This window comes from Erpetoichthys calabaricus, chromosome 15 (assembly GCF_900747795.2).
Source record: "Erpetoichthys calabaricus chromosome 15, fErpCal1.3, whole genome shotgun sequence".
In the NCBI taxonomy this organism is placed as follows: domain Eukaryota; kingdom Metazoa; phylum Chordata; class Cladistia; order Polypteriformes; family Polypteridae; genus Erpetoichthys; species Erpetoichthys calabaricus.
Window position 1 is genome coordinate 9,752,074 of NC_041408.2, and position 22,483 is coordinate 9,774,556.

General features: G+C 36.8%; 1 protein-coding gene across 2 annotated transcripts in view; it reads left to right on the forward strand.

The window, feature by feature from the left end:
* The window catches only part of hbs1l (HBS1-like translational GTPase), a 126,528-nt gene extending 104,624 nt beyond the window's left edge, over positions 1-21,904 (forward strand). For both annotated transcript variants that reach the window (XM_028820125.2, XM_028820126.2), the window contains exons 12-18: positions 4,334-4,402; positions 4,482-4,586; positions 10,274-10,364; positions 12,103-12,211; positions 13,051-13,151; positions 17,582-17,726; positions 21,235-21,904. In XM_028820125.2, coding sequence (XP_028675958.1) covers positions 4,334-4,402; positions 4,482-4,586; positions 10,274-10,364; positions 12,103-12,211; positions 13,051-13,151; positions 17,582-17,726; positions 21,235-21,246 — 632 coding nt within the window. In that variant the 3' untranslated portion in view covers positions 21,247-21,904. The remainder of the gene's footprint in view (positions 1-4,333; positions 4,403-4,481; positions 4,587-10,273; positions 10,365-12,102; positions 12,212-13,050; positions 13,152-17,581; positions 17,727-21,234) is intronic.
* The last annotated feature ends 579 nt before the right edge of the window (positions 21,905-22,483 follow it).

Below are 22,483 nucleotides of genomic sequence, written 5' to 3' on the forward strand. Positions count from 1 at the left end.
ATATATAATATAATATAATATATATATATATATATATATATATATATATATATATATATATATATATATATATATATATATATATATATAATATATATATATAATATAATTATTATAATATATATATATAAAATATATAAAATAAATTTAAAAAAAGGTTGAAACTGATAAAAGTAATTGGCATCCACCATCCTGTATTCCATACAGAAGACACTTTGCCTTTGAGTGATGACTTGACTTGTTATTTAAAAAAAAAAAAAAAAAAAATGAAAATGGTATTGACAAAATCATAAGATTGAATTGTTGTGACATCTCAGACTAATTACTCTAATTTAGTATAACAGGTGTTGTCTTCAATCTTATTTATAATAAGACACTTTGCCTGTTTGAATGGATCAAAATCCTCACTCAGCTATGTTGTTTCATTGTGTGCATCAATGTGAACATAGACAAGAGATGGAACAGCAGAGAGTGGTTTGTGGAGAAAGGGAAGAAGGTAATAGCCCAGCACAGTCAAGGTAAAGGTCACAAGACCATCCCCAAAGAGCACCATGTTTCTGTGAGCGCAATAGCTAATATTATCAAGAAGCTTAAGGTCCATGAGACTGTAGCCAACCTGCAAGAGAAAAATTTGCCCCTGATTGAACAGAAGGATAGTTCAAATGCTGGAGAAAGAGTCCAGGAAAACCTCAAGACAGAATCAGAATATCCTTCATGGTCAAGATCCAGCAGTTTAAAGTCATACCTTTGGTCACTATATGAAAGAAAAGAAACAAAAGGAAAAACCAAAAACTGGAGTTTGCTGACATGCATGTCGACAAGCCACAGTTCTGGGAGAATGTTTTGTGGACAGAATAAACTAAGTTACAGCTTTTTGGTAAGTCACAGGAGCTCTGTTCTCACAGAAGACAAAATGATGCTTACAAAGAAAAAGCATTCCTAATGCGAAAAGTGTGGAAGGGGGCTTATTAATGTTATGGGGTTGATCTGTTGCCCCGTGCACCAGATGACTTCAAACTGTATAGGTCACGATATTAGCACAGCATTCTGGAGAAAAGCATACTTCCCAGTGCCAGAGAACTCTCTCAGTCACAGATCAGGGGTTATCTAGCAGGATAATGACCCAAAACATACATCTAAGAACACCCAATAATGGTTGAAAAGAAAACATTGGAATGTTCTAAAGTAAACAAACTACTGAGAGTTCTAATCTGAATCCAACTGAACATTTTAAGGAGAAAGTCGAAACTTGCAGTTGGGAGAAGGAACCCAGTAAAGCTAAGAGAACTGGAATTGTTCACTTTAGAAGAGATGTAGAAGTCTCATTCAGATCTACAGAAAGTACTTGATTGCAATTACGGCCCCAAAGGGTGTGCTCCAGAATATTGGGTTAGGGGGTTCACAATAATTTTGCTCATACCATTTTCATTTATTTTTTTAAATAGTTTGAGTTCTAAATCATATCAAAGGTAAAGTGTATTGCCTATGAAGTATGCAATAATGAATGGTAGATACCAATTACTTTTACAACTTATTTCAAGGAAATTTGCTTGTCTGTTTTTTTTTTGTTTTTTTTTTATATTGAACGGGTAACAATACATTTGGCCATGTCTGTAAATTACTACAAGAGTGGAAAAAAAAAGTAAACAGAAATTTATTCTTGAATGGGATATCCTGAATGCAGAAAGGTCGAAATATTTTTCTGTTAATCCATATGGATCAGTAAATTTGTAATCCAGTTAATAATAATAAATAATAATTCATTACATTTATATAGCGCTTTTCTCAGTACTCAAAGCGCTATCCACACAGGGAGGAACCGGGAAGCGAACCCACAATCTTCCACAGTCTCCTTACTGCAAAGCAGCAGCACTACCACTGTGCCACTTAAGACCAATGTATGCCCTTCATTGTTTAATATTTCATCTGTGACACCATTGTCTTTATGCCAAAGTGCTTGGATTCAACAGCTTCTTTGGAGGCTTTTCACTTTACATCTAGCATGCGCAGTGAACATTTTTTGTGATTGTCCATCAATCCTCTAATTTACATATGACTAGACTGCTTTCTGCTCCATAACAACTGTATTTTTCTCTCCAGCAAGCAAACATGATTGTATAATCTCAATGTTTTTACCAGATTAAACTTCTTGATAACCTTGATATCTGTGAGCATTGATGTAAAGGATTTCTTCCTGTTGCTCTATTAACCATGTTAATCTCCTCATCAATCTTGTCATTCTTGTGTCGAAGAAAGATCACTTTCCTTTTAAAATGCACCTTGAAAGCCAATATTATTATAGAATGTAGTGTAGTTGTATTACTGCCATAGGCACAGTGATTATATTTGACAACATTCACCTTGAAAGAGTTACTTTTTGTTAAGAAATCAGTCAGTACAATAAGTTCAAAAGTAAACACACAGAATCATTTCGTAATGCCTGACAAATGCAAGGCGAACACGCCAGTATGCATAAACTTTAATGCCCCCTGGTACTTGTTGACTTGGTAAGAACGAGGTGATGTAATGTAAAATCTCTTAGGCATCAGGGTAGATACGGCTCTCGTAAATGTATTATGTTGGCCTCAGGCATCTGTGGAATAGTAAATGATTATTCTGGGGTTTGAGCACTTTTTGTTTTATCTACCTAGCCATGATCTTGCCCTATCTGTTTGCTAAGTCTTTTCTTGGAACAGGGTGTGAAATATTAAAAGGAAAAAAATACAACTTTTTGCATATTTTACCATGTTAAATTAAGCAAATAGTTTATTTTTTGAGTGTTTTAAGTAAGAAATTCATCTGCATGTTTATAATAGGCATATACACATTGTGAAGGTTTCTGGCATTTCCATACATTTACAGTAATGACAGGTATCCCAGATTTATCAAAGATGATGTAAGTTTTATAGTAAAAGTAAAAGACTCCAGAGAAGGGAAAGATCAGTAGAAGAACATACAATGCACAAGGAAACGATAAACAGATTAATCCCAGCTAAGAGGACTAAGACCATCTCTGTTCAAGAGGTGGCTTTCTAGGCTTCCCACTTATCCATCTCTAAAGCATCATCAAGAGTACTGCAGTGCCGTCACAAAGTGCCAGTGGATTCTTTGCTCTTTACAGGGCTCTTTTAGGTAGCTCGCTTTCCTTAGAAAGACCATTCGTTGTTTCCATACTATTTAAAAATCATATATGCAACTTTGCAGGCTTTTCATTTTTATAGGTTCTCCTGCAGCTGGTTCTGAAACTTACATGATCAAATGGCAGGTCATAGTGGCGGTGACTAATCCCCAAACTGATGCAACTTGTCAGCACTGTTACAATACAGCACAACCATTATATTGTGTTGTTCTGCCACCCTTTTTTTTCTCAAAACATTATGGCTGCACATTTTCTCCTGTCTAGCCTCACTTTGAGGCATTCCTTAAACCTTGTCCCATGAAAATTTCTAGAGCCATGGGTGACTTAATGTGGTTACTGACATGCTAGACTGGAATTCCTCATTGTGGTCCTTGAGATGCCTTTTCCCTTAAATCGTGACATATTCATGGCAGTTTCCAACTCTGAAAGTATACCAAACATGATAGGGCATTTCGTCACTTAGCAGGCCTCATCACTGCACATTGCTACAAGAGGTCCTTTGTCCTTGTCATAGTAATCCATTCTGTCTTTTTTTTAATGAACATCTAGGCACTGCTTCACAATACACTTGTATATATCTGGAAGTTCATATTTAAGTGTTATTTTTATGAATATATGTTGTCTGCTGAGTTAATGAAAGTTGCATTTTCCCAGAGCAGATCCTGGACAAGACAGGATGCAGCACAGGAATGAATCCTGAATAGCGAGTCCATTTCAGGGGTTGTAGAATGTAGGAGTAAAACCAGTATATCTTTAGAAAATGTATTCATTCTTTCTAATTTAAACCCATGAGAAGAATAAACAAACTTCACACAGGCAGCGACCAGGCTGGGGACCAAACCAATTTTTCTTAAGCCATGCTACAATTGCACATGCATTGATGCCCCAGTTTTGCATAAGAGGTAATTCATTCTTTTTGTTGCTTGCCTCAGTTCTTATAAATACATATATTTTGTAGTTTTAAATCATTTTTTTTTTAAAGAGCAAGATGGTTTTTTAACTAAGTAAGTCTAGCAGTTTAATCAGTCATTCACAAATCTTCAAGTAGCCATTTATAATAATTAAAAGAGGAAGAATAAATCTTTTTTTTATTCACTTATTTATTAAAAAATTATTAATCAACAAAGCCGAAATTATTTGTCAGCTATGTATTTGTTTTCTACTTGGTTTTTAAAGTAATTTGTTTTCTTCTAGATTCCTTCAAGCCTCCACAAAGACCTGTTGATAAACCATTTAGATTGTGCGTTTCCGATGTATTTAAAGGTATGTTATTGAAAGAGAAACTCATTAAAGTAATGCACATATTAACATGTTTTAACATTAGACTAACTTGTTTTAATAGATCAAGGGTCTGGCTTCTGCATAACGGGCAAGATTGAAGCAGGTTATGTGCAAACTGGAGATCGAATTTTAGCAATGCCGCCTAATGAAACCTGCACTGTAAAAGGTACTCTTCTTTCTCCCCTTACAGATTCATTGCAGTCAGTATAGTTATGGTGTTTACTCTGGAACCCATTTCTGTAGCTGCAGAAATTCATTTCCAGAAACCTGTTTAGACATTTAAATTGGTGTTCACAGATGAGATAAACATCTTGCTTTGTCAATCTGAACTCTTCAATAGAACCACATATTTTCAGTCTTTACATATACTGTACTACCAGTCAGAAGTTTTAGAACACCTCAGTTTTTCCAGTTTTTCTTCAAATTTAATCAGTCAAAATGCAATGAAGGCCCTAAAATGGTGAAAAGGTAAGCAGTAAACTGCCAGAGCTTTAAACTTAAAGTTTAGGTTAGCAAAAACTGAAAAAAAGGAAATTTCAGAATATTACAAATGGGCCACCTTCAGGAAACAACTAATAGGTCACAACCTACAAATGTTCTGCAGCAATTAAAGTAAATGAAGCCTTTCAAGTTAAAGCAAACCCTCTGTGTGTCTTAAAGCAGAGTTGGAACAGACAATAGCCAGGTTTCCATCCAAGGAGTTTTTGCGAAAAAATATTTAGCGCTTCAAATTTTTTACCGATATAGCTGATGGAAATGCTAATTATCGATGAAATGTTGTACATGTCGACATAATATTTTTCCATTTAACTTTAGCACATAAATTCCATGTCGATACTTCAGATGTCGCAAAAACTACATTGGAAACAGTTTTTGTCGGAAAAAAGGGCTTTAACGCAAATAAATGTGTCACATTTTCATCACGTGCAATCAAAACGAGAATGGCGGAGCGGCTCGCATGGTCTGATGAAGAGAGTTTTTTTTTTTTGATTAAACGTCGTTATTTTGTATTAATTCAAATTTCAGTTTTAATTAAAAACCTTAAGGGAAGCAGGTTAATTCAGTTGTTATCGCACTGTGAAGGGATGTTGAAAGGTAGGCTCACCTGTACAGATCCGATGCTGCAAACACAGCTGCATCATGGGCACTTCCAGGAGTGCCAACGCAAATGTCTCGTATCATGCACCTGTCATCAACAAGGGCCTGGAGAACAATAGATGGCCACCCTTTGCGATTAATGTAATCGCGGTAGCCTTCCGTCGGGGGAAGAATAGGCACATGCGTGCCATCCAGCGCACCGTAAATCTGTGGCACAAGATGCACCAAGGAATTGCGGTATGCAATTTCATTGGCCTCCGCTACAGTCGGAAGTCTGATATAACGCCGCATTAATTTTTCTTTAATAGCGGTGCACACAGCATATACACATCGATGGACGGTAGTTTTACTAACCACGAAAGTTTCTCCAACTACTCTATACTTGGCACAGGTTGCCAGCTTGTAAAGGGCGATGGCAATCCGCTTTTGGGTTGGAACCGGTGGTCGGTGGCAACCTGTGATGGGCGCAACATCAGGACTGATGAATCCACACAACATGTCAAACGTCGGCCGTGTCATTATAAAATGTTGCAGCCAGAGATTTTCTGTTAAGTGTCTCTCCACCACCTCCTCCCAGAAGGTCTTATTCCATCGTCTCTCCCATACCCGTGGGTTTCGTCGCACTGGGGTACTTTCTTCGAGCTCTAGGGCTATCAGACAAGCAACTGCTTCATTCTGCTGTCGTCTTCGGATATTATGTACAATTCCAATTATTTGTGAAACTGAAATAACAGTAAGCTGGCAAATTTCAAAAAACTGTCTGAATAATCTCTCCATTTCTTTGTTTAGTGGAGGGGGTGTAACGTGGAAAACAAAAGGTAGATAATTTGCGACATACACAAAATTATGTATGGAAACGGCTCAAGGGCAGATTTTTTTCGCGATACAACAAAAGTTATGCGACAGTTCGTTTTGGGGGGGGATGACGTCATCACGCACACCATTTTATCGATAAAAAGCCAGTTTGATGGAAACAGGCTGGAGACAGCAAATTTCGCACATTTTTTTTACGTATATTCTGTTTGTCGATAACAAAACGTCGCAAAAAAACTGGATGGAAACTTAGCTTGTGTTACTATGCCTACTGAAGTACTAATTGGACAACATTAGAAAGTTGTAAATTCCAGTGATAATGGCAAGAAAATTACAATTAAGAAATGAAATGAGACGGATCATTATTACCCTTACGAGTGTAGGCCTCTCATTTAGAGAAATCACCAAAAAAAAAAATCCAAATGTCAGTGAGTCCAGTGGTGTCATACACAATCCAAAGGCAATTTGAAACTGGAAAAAACTCTGATTTTAAGAGATCTGGCCAACTCAGTCTTAATAAGCCAATCAGAAAACAAGAGGGCCACCGACTTACATGATGGGTGCCTCACAGCACAACAGTTTCAAGCACAGCTTAATAATGCAGGTCAAAAAAACAAGTCTCAGTTTCTACTGTGAAGAGGAGACTTTGTGCTGCAAGTTTGACAGGGTAAATGGCAGTGGAAAAAAAAGCTATTCCTTAAAGGATAGAGCTTTGAAATAGTGGCCATGGACTACTGCAGACTGGACGAAAGTCTTGGGGACCAGTGAGTCGAAATTTGAAATCTTGGGTTCATCACAGACTGTTTACTTGCTGTCACGTTGGTGAAAGGATTGTTCCTCAGTGTGTGACCCCTGCTGTCAAACATGGAGGAGGAATTGTGATGGTCTGGGGTTCTTTTGCTGGAGGCACAGTTAATGACTACCACAGAGTGACTGTTATTCTGAATCAAAAGGGTAACAACATTTTGGCAGTTATATCAGCAAAAAGTGCAGGATACTTTGAGGAATCCAAAATTTCAAATTTTGTTCACTTAATGATACCTTGATTTATTTTTTTATTTGCCATTGCTTATTTGTTCTATGCCTTAGTTTCATGAAACGTTAAGTCATTAAACTGCATGCATTTACATAAAAACTGAGGTGTAAAACATTTGACTGATTTTCCCCTCTAAAAGAGGAAGAATTCTTAAGTAATTGGAATCTAAGTGATACTGTAGTGACACTGCAAACAATAGAGGCAGTTTATCTCAAAATATGTGAAAACTGCAGGTAGTTTTAAAAAGTTTCCTGCACAGTCAAGAAGTAGAAAGTGCCAACTCTTCTAACAGGCAGCACCTGGATCAGGATATACCCTAAGTTCTTGTCAATAAGCCGCGGCTTATCTAAGGAAAAAAGTTGTGAAAATGAAAAAATAGAATATCGGCTTATACATAAGTCCGGCTTATACATCCATCGCGGGGGTTGCGTTCCAGAGCCACCCGCGAAATAAGAATATCCGCGAAGTAGAAACCATATGTTTATATGGTTATTTTTATATTGTCATGCTTGGGTCACAGATTTGCGCAGAAACACAGGAGGTTATAGAGAGACAGGAACGTTATTCAAACACTGCAAACAAACATTTGTCTCTTTTTCAAAAGTTTAAACTGTGCTCCATGACAAGACAGAGATGACAGTTCCGTCTCACAATTAAAAGAATGCAAACATATCTTCCTCTTCAAAGGAGTGAAGCAAACAAATCAATATGTCTGTTTGGCTTTTAAGTATGCGAAGCACCGCGGCACAAAGCTGTTGAAGGCGGCAGCTCACACCCCCTCCGTCAGGAGCAGACAAAGAGAGAGAGAGGGAGAGTTTGTTTTTCAGTCAAAAATCAATACGTGCCCTTCGAGCTTTTAAGTATGCCAAGCACTGTGCAGCATGTCTTTTCAGGAATCAGCTTTACAAAAGATAGCAACGTGAAGATAATCTTTCAGCATTTTTAGACGAGCGTCTGTATCGTCTAGGTGTGCAAACAGCCCCCCTGCTCAATCCCCATACGTCAGGATCACAGATAGTCAGCGCAAGATTGACAGAAAAGTAAGCAATCTAGCTTCTCAGCCATCTGCCAATAGCGTCCCTTGTATGAAATCAACTGGGCAAACCAACTGAGGAAGCATGTACCAGAAATTAAAAGACCCATTGTCCGCAGAAATCCGCGATATATATTTAAATATGCTTACATATAAAATCACAATTTAAATGACCGCTACGCGCTCGTGTTGACTCGGCGACGCCCAGAGCAGAAAGAACGCGCTCCGGCCGCTCCAACCGCGCCATGCGGGGAGTGAGAGAGACGGCAATATCTCACACTCTCTCCCCCCTTAAAGAAATTAAATGGGCGCGAGTGAGACCACTGACCTCCCTCCCTTCTATTAGTTATAGGTTATAGTACGTTCGGCTTATCCATGAGTCCGGCTTATCTATGATACGATTTTATTTTAAAAATTCGTATGATTTTTGGTCTCCGGCTAATACATGAGTCCGGCTTATAGACAAGAACTTAGGGTACTATAAAACCAGCATTGAGAAGGTGTAAGGCAGCAGCAGTAACAACTGCACCTATATGTTTTATTTCTTTCTTTCTTTGTAGAAATACATTGTAGTTATTTCTTACACTATCAATTGGTCAGAAGCTGAATTAAAATATCAACCATCACAATAAAATTGAAAGCCCTGCTGCATGATCTGCATTTTCTCCGAGTGGCATATATGCAAAAAGAATGTTTTTAGGAAAGCCATATTGTTAGCAACATAGACAACAGAGACGATTACTTATTTAGTGAAATATTTCTTGTAAATGAAAAACAAAATTATATGCGGCACATTATAGAGCTACTAACGAAGTGAATGCCTTGAAGTAGTCGGCATGAGAACATAAGAAATTTGACAAATGAGAGAAGGCCATTCAGTCCATCAAGCCTGTTTGTTTAGCTAAGCTATCCCAAAATCTCATTCAGATTTTTCTTAAAAGTTGTCAAGGTTTCTGCTTCAAAATATCTGAAACAGGCACTGTAAGTAGATAACTGTTGTAAAAAGTTCAACTTTATTTAACATTTATCTGAAAGAGGTACTATAAGTAGACGAAACTTGTAAAATCATTTAACTTCTACATTACTGAAAAATATAGGGCATCAGTAAATTTAGTACATATAGCATCTAAAGAAGTTGTTTGTATCAAACCAATACATCTACCAATTTTAAGTCATTTTATTATTTTTAGACTTTTTTTTTTTTTTTATGAAATACTGCCAAAGGTGTGACAGAATTTACGCTGATGTCACTACACTACTTTCGGAAGCCTCACATTTTATGATTCTCCGCAGTTGTTTTTTTAATCTGGACATGTGATGTTGAATTCTCGAAATATCTTAGGCCTGTGTAATGTCTACACCCTTTTCATTCACAACTTATTTTTATGATTTGTTTTTATTTGTGGGAGGAAATGTAAGTAAAGCGGTTAATTTACATTTACGCTACACAGTAATCTTTCAGTTGTCTGTTCTTTAAGTCCACACCCAATACCATTCATTTCTAGTGTGGTAATATATATTACCTTGGTCAATTGCAGTTGAACATGATTTGGTGATAACATTTAACCGCAATGTGGTGAAAGCTTTTTTGCTTCCAAGACTTTGGTTTACTGCTTGGGTAAATATATACCTCAGGTAACGTTTAATAGTTTATAAGGGTCATATTCAAGATGAAATGAATGGTGCTTATATAGGATGCAGGTTTTTTTCTTTCTTCTTTAATTGCTTAACATTTAGGTTGCATAGTTCCTGCCATTTCATACTGAAATCTGATGAGTCAGACCAAACAAAAGAAGGTAGGTAACTGCTACCTATTTTTGTTTGAAGCCCTAGTTTTAATGACACAGCTTTTCTGGTTTTTACTCATTTACAGGAATTTCATTACATGATGAGCCAATCGATTGGGCAGCAGCCGGAGATCATGTTAGTCTCACTGTGACTGGCATGGATATCATCAAAATCAAGTTTGTATATACTCATTTTGCTAGTGCACTTATTTCCTTGTTATGTTAAACATCCACCTGATGTTGTACCAGTTCCATTGAAACATTATAACTTCCACTCAAATGTTTTAATTTAATGTATTAAATAGGTACAAGAATATTGCGCTATTGTAGTGTTTGTTGTTTTTCTTTGAGATAGCATTAGATATTTTTTTTCTTTGTTCAAATCAAAAACTTTGTAGTGCACTGGCACTCAAAATGTTTTGTGCTTCTGACCTGTAAAGCACCTTGTATCTAAACAGTACTGACATTTAATTTCAATGAGCTCAAGCACTGAATCTAGCAAACGGCAATTTGTGAAGTGGAATAAAGGCTATGGGTCTTCTTAAAAACTGAACATGCTGGAGCTTTATATTCAGCAAAATGTGTATTGTGTACATTGTAAGAGTGACTGAGGGTGTGTACATGAGTATGCCCTGCAAAGGAGTGGTGCCCAGTCCAGAGTTAGTTCCTGCATTGTGTCCAGGACTGCTGGGTTAGCTTTTGGCCTTCTGCCACCCTGAATTGGGTAAAGAGTATGCATAAAGTCAAAGCATTTAGCCCACGATACAATTCATATTGTCATTAAAGCTTCGCAGTGCAATATTCCCACAATGTGAAATTGTCATAAAATAAATCCATTAATTTTTAGTGTTTACTTAATTATCAGCCATTCATAAATGTGTAGTGCACAATCATCCAGGTTTAAAATTTATTTTCAAAGTATTCAAAACTTTTAAGTGGATAAATTTGCCTCTCCCAGCCCATCAATCTACCCTCAATAATCCATAATGACAAAGTGAAAACATGTTTTCAGAAAGTTTTTTTGCAAGTTTATTAAAAATCAAAAACTAAGTACCCCTAAGTACTTTGTTGAAGCCCCTTTGGCAGCAATTCCCATGCGGATTCTTCTTGAGTAAGCCTCTATATCCTTTGAACACCTGGACTTGGACAGTTTATCCCATTTCTTCCTGGCAGATCTTCTCAAGCTGCATTAGTCTAGATGAGAAGTGTTTGCAAACTGCCATCTTCAGGTCTCTCGGTTGATGTTTTATATGGTTTTAAGTTTAGGCTTTGACTGGACCACTCAAGGACAGTTTAGGACTTGTCCTGAAGCCACTCCAAAATTGTCTTGGCTGTACTCTTCAGGTTGCTGTCATCCTGAAAGGTGAACCGTCACCCCAGTCTGAGATCACATCCTCTCTGGGGCAGGTTTTCTTCATGGACCTCTCTATATCTGGCTGCATTCATCACATCAGTTGTGACCAGTGCTGTGATTATAATCATGGAGGGTAGAAGCACTGCTTCCTCAAAGCTAATTGAGACTTGGTTCATATCTGTCTGTCTTTCAGTAATAACAAAGTGCGTATTAGGTGCATTACTGACTTTACAATCCTCTGGAATGAATGAGTGTGCCCTATGATGTGCCAGTATTTTATCTAAGAGTGGTTCAATATGGAATAGATTGGGGTCTTTTTTGATTCTGAATTGGCCTTAACAGGTTTGAAAAGGGATGTGTGGAAGAAGATATGTATACATCAAAATGTCTGTTTAAGCAGTTACAGCAGTATATATTCTGCATCTATTACTGTTATTACCACTACTGCATCATCTTTCCTCCTGATGAGCTGTTATGGTGATTTAAGGCATGTCTTTGTAATGTTCTTGGTAAAGCTTCTTATACCAAATGTATGTTAAGCTGCAAATATTTTTTTTCCAGTGTTGGGTGTGTATTTTGTGATCCTAAAGAACCCATTAAAGTGTGTACTCGATTCCAAGCAAGGATTCTTCTGTTCAATATAGAAGTTCCCATAACAAAAGGATTTCCTGTAAGTGTGATTGTTTAGATCTTATAATATCTGCGGTTTAGATGGAAATTATGAGCTAATTATGTGGAGAAGATGCAGTCAAATTAAAATTCTAAAGGAGAATGAATATTTAGCATTAAATGTTGTTTGCTCAGTTTTGTGTTTGGAAATATTTTAAATTCTGTATCAGAATGATTTTTTACTGAAGAGTATCTTGTCAGCATATATAAAATATATTTTGATTTAAATTTTAGAATTTCAATAGAGATAATAAAAAGCATTTCAGTGTTCAAATTTTTGTCTCACACAGTTTATAAGTTCCTGCTTGTCAAAGGTTACAGTGGTGAGAATGAGAAATCCCATGAACCAAATACCTCACTACCACTATACCAGTATTAGAAGCAATGGTAGATAGAAATAAACACTTGCTAAATTAATATTTTATTTTCCAAGTTTTGAAGTGATTAGTAAATAATTAAAATGTCCAAAGACTGTACACTTTCTTTTTTTATCAGTTTGGGATGGATCAAATCTGTGTTTTCAAAGCTTTGGCTCTCACAACATTCATGGTGCCTGACCATCAGAGGGCTTTGTTCTTTTCCTTCCAGTTCTCATTGTGTCTATAGCATTGAAATATTAAGCACTGTTGCCTTTGACACTACTAGACACATAAAATGCAGATACACTTTAGTTTCTCTTGATTCCAACTGTACTACATATAGAAAATTCACAAATATGTAAACTGATTGTGTTTTGGCATATTTTCCTACTCAGAAGTGATACTGTAATACATTAACCACTAGTATCTGTTCAAGCATATTCTTGGGACATGATTTACATGTTAATCCTTTTTTTCCCAGGTGTTACTGCATTTTCAAACTGTCACTGAACCTGCAACCATAAGAAAATTAGTAAGCATCCTTCACAAAAGTACTGGTGAAGTGCTGAAGAAAAAACCAAAGTAAGCTATTTTACTTTTTATTTAGAGTAGGTATTAAATGTATGTGTAACATTATGGTGTCTTTTCTGCTTGTTTAATTTGCTTAGAATTATTAATAACTAGCAGGAGTACTTATGTACTGTGTACATAAATTGGGGGGAACATTTTCTTTGGGAATTAAATATGGCTGAACACAACCCATGATGAGACAAAAAGATGTGCTTTTAGACAAAAGTTGTAATCCAGTGAGACAATGATTAGTTGAGAAGAAAATGCCATATGTACCTATGGTCCTTACGATCACCCTTCAGCCAGGAGAAAACTGTGTGGGGTGATGTCTTACATTATGTATTCCTGCTGACTGATGGGAATTGTAGTCCTCTTGTCAGCACTTGTTTTGAGGTTGGCACCCTCTTACTATTAATACCAAAACCCCCAAAAACTTTAAGTCAGACCAGTGGCAAGACACATGTAAAATTCTGTGAATATCATTTTGTCTGTTTCTACATCCAAATGGCTTAAGATTTTATCATATACAGATTAATAAAATTCTAAAGTCTGTCCATCATGTGGTTGCTCGTACACAATTAGGGCTAGAAACTTGAGTTACGACCTGGGACATTCTAAAAATACAAAAACAACAAAGTCATTACAGCTTATAGCTTGTATCGAGTGTTAATCATAGCAAAGTGCTCTCAGAACCAAGAGACAGCGGCAGAAAGAAAAAGAAGACCAGTAACATCTACTGGTCTTCAAACAAGTCAGAGGCAGATGAAGTGACAATGAACACCATAATAGGAAGATGATGACCAATGCCATTTGCTGGGTGTCGAGTTCAGAATACAGAAGGAGAGAATGACAGATGGAGACATGCTTGCCAACAATGAAAACTGTTAACAAATGGGAGGCCCTTTTACTAGTGGACACTCTTTTGAATTGAACACAGGACTTTTGACCAATAAATGAGAGGGAGAGATGGGCCTTCATCTCAAAGGACCAATCCCATGTGACTGTGTTTCCTGTTTCTGAACTACAACGTATTTTCATTTGCTGGAGTTATGTATTTAAGAGTTTCAGCAAGAAATATATGCGTTTTACATGCTGTGATTGTATAACTGGATGACATGACATGAGTAACATGAGATTCCTTTCATAGACTTTTTTGATATTGTTTGCTGTTATATAGCATTGATCACCATTGGCTCCTAATCTATCAGAAACTTTGTTTTTTCTCAACTAAAATATGAGATTAAACATTTTTTGTCCGTCACCACTACAAACTACATAGGGCAAGTAACATGCAAGTTATTTAATAATTTTTGGGTGGGGTATTCCTTTAGCACTACTGAAACCCAACATTAAAATTGTCAACTTTCCTCTAACATTTAAGAATGAAAACTGGCAAAAGTATAACTCTTGATTGCAATTAATATTACATATAAGTGGTACTTAGATAGATAGATAGATAGTTAATACGAGTATGTAAAAGATGAACTGGAAATCAGATATAAAGTGTGTCTAGACATCTGTCATAATATGTATTCTGGGCTATCTGTGTTGTCACTTACCCTAAAACTGGACTTAAAAGGTTAGTAAGTCGTGCCAGATCCGTTTTTAATTTCACTGGTTTCAAGGTTGGTGTTTTACCCAGAAAGGGGTACACCAGTCAGCGATATATTTTATTAGTCTTTGATGATAAAACTGTGCTTATTTTCAGTGTTTACAGTCTTCCCTAACACACTAGACATTGAAACATATATAAACTTGGTATTTCTCTGTTGTCAATGCATTTGTTAGCCTCCCTGTTTCCACATTTGCGGAGCTGCATTATGCCAGTTTTCTTCTGAGAATATTTGACAAATATGTGGACTGGCTCACCATGCAGGGTTGTTTCCTTCTTTGCTTGAGTCTAGCCATATACTTCTATGGCTGGCTCTGGTGCCCAGTGACCTTGACTTGAATGAAGTGTGTTGTAGAGGTTTATATAAAGGCTCAGCTTCTTCATTGCCTTGTTTAAATAGAAAGGTGTGCCATTATGTAAGAGTTTAAATATAACAGGAATTCTGTAACAAATACAAGTGTTAAAGTTGCATAGAAATACTTTATAGTAAATGTCTAAATTGGCCAATTACCAAGGCACTGTAAGTGAGGATTAATTGACAAGTATACTGACATCATATTAGTATGTTTTATTTAGTGCTGCAGCAGAAGTGTATCCACCAGCTGTCCTTTGCAGTCAACTTAGTCAGAGGTAATTGTGATCTGTAGTAAAGCAGGATGGACACAGCAGCTGTGAGCACAGTTGGCAGCCATTCTTAAACACCTCAAGTGTGCCTTGGGTGTGGCGCCTCTTGATTAATTAATGAGGAGGGAGTAGGTGGAGTCCCTAGAAGAATTGGAAGATATGATTTGGATACATTAAGTGCGCATTGGGTTTATTGACTTTTATTTATTTATTGAGAAGGGATTAAATTTAGTTTGTAGTGCTGACTTGAGCAATTCAGTAAACCTAGAGCATGTAAATAATGACATTGTTTGATTATTTTCACTTTTAATTTTATACTCTGTTGTGATACCATGCAATACATTATTGAAAGTACTGTTGTAAAGTGATGTTTCATTGTCTTTAGAAAGAAAGAAATACACAGTCATGAAAAAAGTGTGGGAACCCCTCTTAATTCTTTGCATTTTTGTTTATCATTGGCTGAGCTTTCAAAGTAGTAACTTCCTTTTAATATATGACATGCCTTATGGAAACAGCAGGTTTTCAACAGTGACATTAAGTTTATTGGATTAACAGAAAATATGCAATATGCATCATAACAATATTAGACAGGTGCATAGATGTGGGCATCCCAACAGAGATATGACATCAATACTTAGTTGAGCCTCCTTTTGTAAATCTAACAGGCGCCTCTAGACGCTGTCCTCCTATAGCCTTTGATGAGTGTCTGGATTCTGGATGGAGGTATTGTTGACCATTCTTCATACAAAATCTCTCCAGTTCAATTTGATGGACAGCCTGCTTCAAATCATCCCATAGATTTTCGATGATATTCAAGTCAGGGGACTGTGATAGCCATTCCAGAACATTGTACTTCTCCCTCTGCATGAATTCCTTTGTAGATTTCGAACTGTGTTTTGGGTCATTGTCTTATTGGAATATCCAACCCCTGCATAAGTTCAACTTTGTGACTGATCCTTGAACGTTATCCTGAAGAATTTGTTGATATTGGGTTGAATTCATCCGACCCTCAACTTTAACAAGGGCCCCAGTCCATGAACTAGCCACACAGCCCCACAGCATGATGGAACCTCCACCAAATTTGACAGTAGGTAGCAGGTGTTTTTCTTGAAATGCGGTGTTCTTCTTCCGCCGTGCAAAGTGCTTTTTGTTCTGATCAAATAACTCAATTTTTGTCTCATCAGTCCAAAGCACTTTGTACCAAAATGAATCTGGCTTGTCGAAATGAGCATTGGCTTACAACAAGCGACTGTTTGTGGTGTGAGTGCAGAAAGGGCTTCTTTCTCATCACCCTGCCATACAGATGTTCTTTGTGCAAATTGCACTGAATTGTAGAACAATATACAGATACACCATCTGCAGCAAGATGTTCTTGCAGGTCTTTGGAGGTGATCTGTGTGTTGTCTGTAACCATTCTCACAATCCTGCTCATATGCCGCTCCTGTATTTTTTCTCGGCCTGCCAGACCTGCTGGGTTTAACAGCAACTGTGCCTGTGGCCTTCCATTTCCTGATTCCATTCCTTACAGTTGAAACTGACAGTTTAAACCTCTGAGATGGCTTTTTGTAGCCTTCCCCTAAACCAGGAGACTGAACAATCTTTGTTTTCAGATCTTTGGAGAGTTGCTTTGAGGATCCCATGCTGTCACTCCTCAGAGGAGAGTCAAAGGGAAGGAAGCACAACTTGCAATTGACCACCTTAAATACCTTTACATCTCATGATTGGACACACCTGTCTATGAAGTTCAAGGCTTAATGAGCTCATCCAACCAATTTGGTGTTGCAAGTAATCAGCATTGAGCAGTGACAGGCATTCAAATCAGCAAAATTACAAGGGGACCCACATTTTTGCACAGCCAGTTTTTCATATTTGATTTAATTTCATACAATCAAATACTGCGTCACTAAAAATATTTGTTCGGAAAACCCTGCAGTACTCAGATGATCCTAGGAAATGAAAGACATACCACTGTTTTTTTGTTGAAAGGAGAGTCAAATATTATGCAGGCTGAGAGGGGTTCCCAAACTTTTTTTTTTTTTTTTTCCCTCAAACTGTATTTCTCATATAGCAGTGCTAGTTACATTATTATTATTAGGTTATCTTTTTAAGAATTTTAGATATGAACAAAACTCCTTTCTCACCACACTTTATTTGAAATATTCTATTGTAATACATAAAATTGAATTAGTTTTTTTTCCCTCCCCAGATGCCTGACTAAAGGGCAGAATGCCTTGGTAGAAATTCAGACCCAAAGACCGGTTGCACTTGAACTTTATAAAGATTTCAAAGAACTGGGTCGCTTCATGCTACGTTACGTTGGATCCACCATTGCTGCAGGTGTTGTCACAGAGGTAAAGTCTTGAATAGGTTTGGGTAGACCCATGTAAAGGAAATACGAAAGTAGACCATTTCATTGTCATTTTTGTTTACCTAGGTTTGGTCCTTTTAGACTGAGTCTTCCTATTTTCACTCATTAATCTGCTTTTTAAGACATACCCTGCCAGGAACATATATTTGTCCCATCCTAAATCTCAGTGGTTTTGCAAATTTTTGACACTGAAAGGTTTCAAGACTTCAAGCAAATACTAACATTTCATAAAGGGCATCTGAATAAACAAAACATTTTTAAACTTTGTTCATTTATTGAATTAACAAAGGTATACAACACTAATTAACACTTGTGAGAAAAAAATTGTCTGTCTGCACTTAACTAGTTGTTAACCAAACACTTCCTGTATTCAGTACCAGTCTTCACCGTGGAGGAATTGTTAGCCTCTATCTCTTGACTTTGATCAGGCCAGTCTAAAACTTCAGTTTTCCTTTTTTTTTTTTTTTTTTTTTTTTTTTAATATTCTAAAGTGTATGCGTTTAGTACAAAAGTTCAAGGTTTTTATTTAGCCAGTTTTACACTGTAAAACATGGAATTTGCCTTCTCAGTTGCATCCAATTACAGTCGATTCCTGTTAATCAGACCACATCGGGACGCGATCATTTTGGTCCTAATAACTGGCTGGTCCTTTTACACGAACATGCCCTATACATGAGCAACCAAGACGGGACGTGCTATAAGTAACATATTAAAATGTTAATATGACTTTTATTGTGCTGCACACACGTATGGCGAACGTACAAACAAGAACTACGTACATGTACATGTACGGTTGCTTACAACTTTGTTTATTGAAAAAGAAATCTACAAATTCTTCAAAACAATCTACACGACACTCAGCATGCGAAGCACAATAAAAAAGCTTACATTACCAAATTCCAGTCAACGTTTGAAGAACTTGTCTAGTGTGATCTGACGCACTGCACTTGACCTTTGATAAAAGCATAAATTCTCCTGGGGAGCCCAGGGACCCTCCCGATGTCGCTGACCCGCTTTCCGCGAGCGACTTGTGGCTTCTTTTTCTTATTCTCTGTCACGTTCTTTGGTCCGATTAAACGGAATTTTGGTCCAAATAAGCGAACGATATTAGGCTTATGTAGTATGATCTGTTTCGATTCTTTAGGATTCTGTCCGAATAAGCGGCTGGTCCGATTAACCGGTGGTCCAATTAACCGGAATCGACTGTACAGACAAAGAAATAAAAAAGACAGGTTAAAACATACACACAAATTCTAAAATGTGTACATCATTTGAAAGCAAATTCTTTGCTAACTACTTCTAGCAGTTTGTTAGTACTTTTTGTTTTCCTTAAAACTGTTACATGATGTATACACAAAGCCCTACCCTTTTTGAGTTCTCTCTGATATTACTTACTAAAAAGACGTAAGGCACTGGAAAGAAGAGAGTTTATGGAGCAATTTGTGTGGGTGTTTTAAAGTGTCAGTCCGTGATTTACTGAAGTTCAGTTCTTTTTGATGAATGTCTTGTCAGTTAAGATGAGCTCCATATTCCACCACCCCCATGCAACAATACCATCTGAGACACACACACAGTAAATCAACTTTTTGTATTTATTGTCTTGCTGTAAGAATTTCGTGAAAACAGTGCAGAATTCATTGTTCCTTTAGTTATAGCATTATGGCCAATCAGTCGGGTCCTGAGGCAGAAAGCATCCCATACCATCACACTACCCACCATCTTGTTTGATCATTGGTATGATTTTCTTAGAATTGAATACTGTCTGCTTTATACCAGACATAAAGCACGCTGTCCAAATAGTTGCAGTATTCTCATATTAGGACATTCTCCCAAAAGACCCGCAGCATTTGATTTTCTGGATTAGCATTGGTTTCCGCATTTCTGCTCTCCAATGAAAACCATTTTTGTCCCTTTCTTTGAAACTGTGCAGTCATGAACACTAACCTTTGCTGGAGCAAGAGAAGCCTGCAGTTCTTTGGACACTTATAAAAGATCTTTCCAGCTAATTTTTACTCTTTGCCCTGGGAGGAATTTTATCAAGCCAACCCCTTCAAGGGAGATTCCCTACAAAGCCAATTCTGAGATCAGCAAGTTGCTTTCTGATAACTTGAGGACTTTGATTATGATATGTATTTGTTGAATATTTGTACATTTACCCCTGCTGAGACACTTAGAAGCTTCACTTTTAACCCACTGTGCAAATAGCATTTAGAAACACAAAATTCATTAACCTAATTCTTAAAAAAGTTACAACCTGATTCTGATGATTTGAGTCAAGCCTTTGACATTAGCCAACATTAATTTGGTTGGGGGGTGGGCAATTGCTTCTTCACACTGTGCCAAATGGTATTGGTATTGGTAACTGTGTTCATTAGCTAAATTTATGTTTTAAAACCTCACATGCCCTTTATCTCATGGTATAATTTAGCTGATGCCAGAAATGTGCACAGTAGCTGCTGAAATATATAAGGTGTCATCAGGCACGGGTAAGACGCGTGTCAAAAGAATTCTCAGAGTCCAAGAGTTCGTTTTAAAGGTATTTAGTGAAAGGTAAAAGCAAATAGTCCACACAAGAATAAAAGAAAAAAATAGTTACACATGTAGAATAAAAGGCAAAAAAAAAGGAAAAAAGTATCTTCTTTAAACTTAACTAAAGCTATTTCTATACTTAAAGGTTCTTAATTTCTTCTTCTGTACGCCTTGGCGTACGGTGCGGTACTTAAGTGAACAAGTTTTCTTTACTTGTTATTTCTCACATTCAAAGAGCCCGTAGGCCATCGAGTACTGTTACGTGCGGTCACGTTTCTTCTTCTCTACTTAAAGGTTAATTTCTTTTTCTCTACTTAAAGGTTCTTAGCTTCTTCTGTATGCTTTACGTACGGCACAACACATAAATTAAGTGCTGTTAAGTCCATATTTGCTTCAAACTCAAAAGGCTCGTAAGCCGGTTGGCACAGTGCAAGTGCCCGGTGACGTGCGATCACGGTTAAAAACCGTATGCCACTGCACCTTATACAAGGCAAGGCTATCACTAGCTGAATGACTAATAATGTTTACTCCAAGCTGTTAGAAATGGTAAGAATATACCACTGCGAATCTATTTACGGGGGTTATAGGAACTTCCCGTTATTTATGCATTGTCATCTAAGAAATATTCATGAGTCTTATAGAACAAGGAAAATGGCTCTTACATGCACTTTGGAACTTGGGAAGGGAGCGATATTTTGTTAAAGCACTTTGTTAGCAACGATAATTAAAGACAATAAGGATATCTTTTTGCAGATGTTCTGCAAGTTTTAACTAATATGTGTGAAAAAGTAGATTCTGAGTTTCTTAAGTGCTCATAATTAGTCATTTTTCTGTAAAGTGAGCATTAAGTAGAAACCATAAAGTCTTACAGGACAGAATAGCACTTTTATATTGGAAGCAATGACTTGTTGTAAATGTAGTAATATGACTAAGAATCTTACTTTGTTTTTTTTTTCTTTTAGATCAAGGAGTGATCATGACATCTGTTACTCCAGTTCCATGAAACAACTTCACAGCTTTTAAACATGCAAGAGCTGAAGTGGGCAAAAGTGCAATTTCAGACCTCTTTGACATGAACTTCCACCGTAATTTCCTCCACTAGTGATGCACTGCCTCTCTCATTTCCATGGAGTTTAACCAGAATGACCTCAGTGTGTGTGGCATTTGTTTGCACATGAACTTTTTTTTTTTATTATTTTCCAAGAAGCCCATAAAAATTGAGCTACATAGAGTCCATCCATGTTTTTAAAAGAAACACTTTACTTTTATGTGCTGCTACTACCAGAGCTTCCATTATCATGTTTTAAGTTTTGTTTAAAGGGAGTGGTGAGTAGCAGAATGGTTAATTGATGAAGGTGCAAATGCAATCAAAAGAAGAATATATAGTGCAGTAAATAAGTGGTCCTCAAATGTTACTTGAATGTGGACATTTCTCTTCAGAATGTTACATTTAAAGGGCAGGCTAAATGACTTGGAGTGAGGTGAGAACAGACTGCAAATAGTCTATTTGCATTAACTGTCCAAGATGAGGCTTAAGTTGCCTTTAAATTCAAATAAAAAATAAATAAAATTCTTTGGTTGAAGCATCACCAGAAATGCCTGCTTTAATCGGCTTGCCTTTGTACTGTTTTTTTTTTTTTTTTTTAAATATATAATGTGTGTGTGTGTAATATATAACACTTTTTTGACAAAGGATAAGAAAAGTCACAGAACAATTCCATTTTGGTTTTGATGCATCACACTGAAGCAGACATGTTCAAGTAGTAAGTATACAAAAATGTCTTCATATGAAAGGAACCATTTAGACTGTCGGAGGCTATTTCGTTTGGTAATTTATTGTGGGGGAATTTAGGAAAAATGGTTGTGCTACTTCATATAATGAATGCATTTGTCTGTTATATTTCCTGTATGTTTATCATTTTACATTTGCAAGCATGTACACCTGCTGAGGGTGATGGAAGCTTCACTTTCAACCCTTCATGCAACAGCATTCTGAAACACAATTCATTTAAATGTTTCTTAAAATAGTCACTCAAGCCATGACTTAAAACATTTAGCATATGGAGTGTAGTTTCAATATGTCATGAAATACTTTCAGCACCTGCAGAGAATACCCACTTCAAATAACCTGTGCTATATAAATAGCAAAGACTTCAAGTGGGGCTACACTTCAAACAAGTATGGAGGCAGTAATGAGATAAGTTTATAATA